Genomic DNA, 2872 nt, shown 5'->3' with positions numbered 1-2872 from the left:
GGTGACCCCATAGCCATTCCAAAATTTTGTTGATAAAAATTGTCATTGTATTGAAAGTAAGTTGACTTTACACATATTGTTAAAAGTTCAATAATAATTTTTAATATTTATTTAAAAACAATGATTTATTTTGAAAAATCCTTCACGATCTTCATGTGCTTCATCCCATTAACTCAATTAATCTCGATGGCAATATGAATGATAATAATAATGGCAATTTTGCCAGTTTTAACGAGTTTGAGGTAGTGAAGTGGAAGTTGGGACGATTCGGAACGTGTAACGGTTCTTTTAAGTTCTTTTTTCTTTTCTTTTAATTCAATTAAGACCTGAAGAAAGAATAATTTTTAACCTGGGAACTATTCCTAAAGCTTTCCAAGAGCATGTTTTGGCAGTAATAATTCGCCCCTGGAAAGGATGGGCAAACTCATGGACAAAGCGAATTATTTATTATATTCTTATCCTTCCTGGGTCTCAGTCAAAATGTGAAGAAAAAAAAATGTTGCTATCGTTATCAAAAGAACCTAAATGAACCTAAAAATAAGTATGTAAATAAATTGTGTAACAATAGTAGGATAATACAGTATATGAAAATTCGCTCTGATAATTTGTCTGTGCAAATTGTATATATAATTTATAATAAAATATTACAAATCAAAATAATATATAAAATCTCAAATACACAATTTATTAACATACTCTTTTTTAGGTTCATTTAGGTTCTTTTGATAACGATAGCAGAAAATAGCTATCAAAACATCAAGGTAATTTTTCAAATTAATTTCTCTATTAATTGGAATTTTCTCTTACAGCTTGAGCCTAAGTGTGTCGCAGGATACCCTCTAGGTGATAGTTCTTGATTACTTTTTGATAAATAATTCGTTCTTATTGCGAAATAGGAGCACTATTTATCAATCCGTAATAAAAGACGTGAGGAAATTCTGTCTTTTTTAAAGACAAAAATTTTTGAGGCAAAATACCCAAAAAGAAGTTTGTAAAAAATGAATCCGCCTCAACAATATAGAACTTATCTACAACTTGTAATAAACAATTTTCAGCTGCTACTAAGTTCCAGCTATCGCTGACACCGCCCGACTTTGCTCAATTCAGGGTGAATGATCTGTTCAGAGGCCTGGGGCCCATAGCGATATTTTCAGCGAAACGCCACTGGTCGGCCCCCCGATTGGTGCAACTGCACAGAGGACGCACCAATGAAGGGTTCGGATTTTCGGTTCGAGGAGACGCCCCTGTTATCATTGCCATAGTTGAGCCTGGATCATTGGCGGAGGTAAATTTGAGGAAAGCCCCATTCGAGCTGGCTCTAAGCTTTGCGACGTTAATTTCAGTTTGGAGGCGTGAAAGAGGGCGACTTTATTGTGAGCATTGGGGATAAAGATGTCAAGTGGGCCTCCCATGAGGAACTGGTCGCGCTCATTAAAACAGCTGGGGATTCTTTGAGCTTGAAACTCGTTACTCCCATGGATCGCACGTACTTGAAGGTAGGTTCAAGTGGCGCCGAGGGGCCCATTTTAACATCCCAGCAATGTTTCAGTCGCTGAAGTCAAACCAGTCAAAGGGCTCGGTTTCCACACATAGCAGTTCCAGTGGCGTATCGAGTGGGATGTCGAGCCCCTCCGGATCCATGGCTCAACACAATCACAACAACAGCAAAAGACTAATCCACTGGAATCCGTTCAAGAGGAACCATTCTACCAGTAGGGAGGGAAAGGATTTCTTCGAGAACGTTATTCTGCGATAATCCAGGCGGTTATTAGCGCAACGATCAGGCTGAACATACAAGTTTTTTATATAAACAGTACCTTTCTAATAGCTGAAAAGTGACTGAGACTTAAAAGTACAGTACAAATTCACTTTTGACTGGCAAATCCTGAGGAATTCAGTTCGAAGCCTAACATTCTGTATATAAAGTTATTTATTTTTAATCGCCGTGTTAGGAAATAGGACCTTAAAATGATAATTTATTTCCCTAGAGCGATATCATTATGCAGCGGAATTATAAGTTCTGGTATTTATAAACTGTTAAATAATTGAAAGTATTGTTGTGTACAGTTGAAGCAATAAAATTTATTAGTTATCGTCGCTCCATGTTTTTTATAAACTCCCATAGAGCTTAATGACTAAGATGTGCGATTCTGGATAGGACTGGGCCGGACTGCAAAAATGACGATTGCATCAAAAAATATCTTTATTAGGAAATATTTCCGTTTAAATGCGCAATAAATTCAAACAGGGACATACAGAGGTTCCTAAACACGTGTGTGAAGAATTGTGGCTTAAACGACCTAAAATTAAATAAAAAACACCTAACAGCGAGTTACACACTAAATATCTAAAGATGGATTGATACGGGCACAGATAAATACACATTGCTGAGGTAGACAATTTACAGATGGTGCATTAGGAAAATATCGGAGTTAGTTTGTTCCAGAAGATCCAAACCCGCCTTCGCCCCGGGCGGTTTCAGGCAGATCCTGACAAAATAAACACTCCCTTTATTAAATAAATATAATAAAAAAATCATTCATTCAAGAGGAGACTGGGAGAGGAATTCTGGAGAATGGGAGGATAATCGGAGAAGACGCCGATTTGTTTAAGCTTTAAAGGTGAATAAATCCTATCAAAATTCTGTAATTTTTGCAACTTGTACTAGACTGTATGCAAGGGCGGATCCAGGGGGGGGGGTCATGACTCCCCATTTAATTCTCTATCCAACGATGCCAAAACGAATTCGGTGGCTCGAATGGTTCTTGAGAAACCTCAAAAAAAGCAGCGTCATGTTCAAGTGGATTTTGCAACTCAAAAAAAACCACGCAAATCTAAAACTTCTTGAATTCAAGCATTTTTTGAGAAAACT

General features: G+C 37.2%; 2 protein-coding genes across 2 annotated transcripts in view; one reads left to right on the top strand and one right to left on the bottom strand.

The window, feature by feature from the left end:
• The window catches only part of LOC109543868 (rhophilin-1), a gene marked incomplete in the record, with an annotated part of 36271 nt that extends 34174 nt beyond the window's left edge, over window positions 1-2097 (top strand). The window contains 3 exon segments of the mRNA XM_048667877.1: window positions 1056-1285; window positions 1344-1496; window positions 1550-2097. Coding sequence (XP_048523834.1) covers window positions 1056-1285; window positions 1344-1496; window positions 1550-1756 — 590 coding nt within the window.
• An 88-nt stretch (window positions 2098-2185) lies between these two features.
• LOC109536286 (deoxyuridine 5'-triphosphate nucleotidohydrolase) overlaps window positions 2186-2872 on the bottom strand; it is a 2152-nt gene continuing 1465 nt past the window's right edge. The window contains exon 4 of the mRNA XM_019902438.2: window positions 2186-2489. Within this exon, the coding sequence (XP_019757997.2) occupies window positions 2433-2489 (57 nt within the window). The 3' untranslated portion in view covers window positions 2186-2432. The remainder of the gene's footprint in view (window positions 2490-2872) is intronic.

The sequence above is a fragment of the Dendroctonus ponderosae genome, unplaced genomic scaffold, assembly GCF_020466585.1.
Source record: "Dendroctonus ponderosae isolate FM_Combo_2020 unplaced genomic scaffold, Dpon_F_20191213v2 Dpon_F_20191213_6, whole genome shotgun sequence".
Lineage (NCBI taxonomy): Eukaryota > Metazoa > Arthropoda > Insecta > Coleoptera > Curculionidae > Dendroctonus > Dendroctonus ponderosae.
Note: the sequence above shows the minus strand (reverse complement) of the source record. Positions and strands in the feature narration are given on the sequence as shown.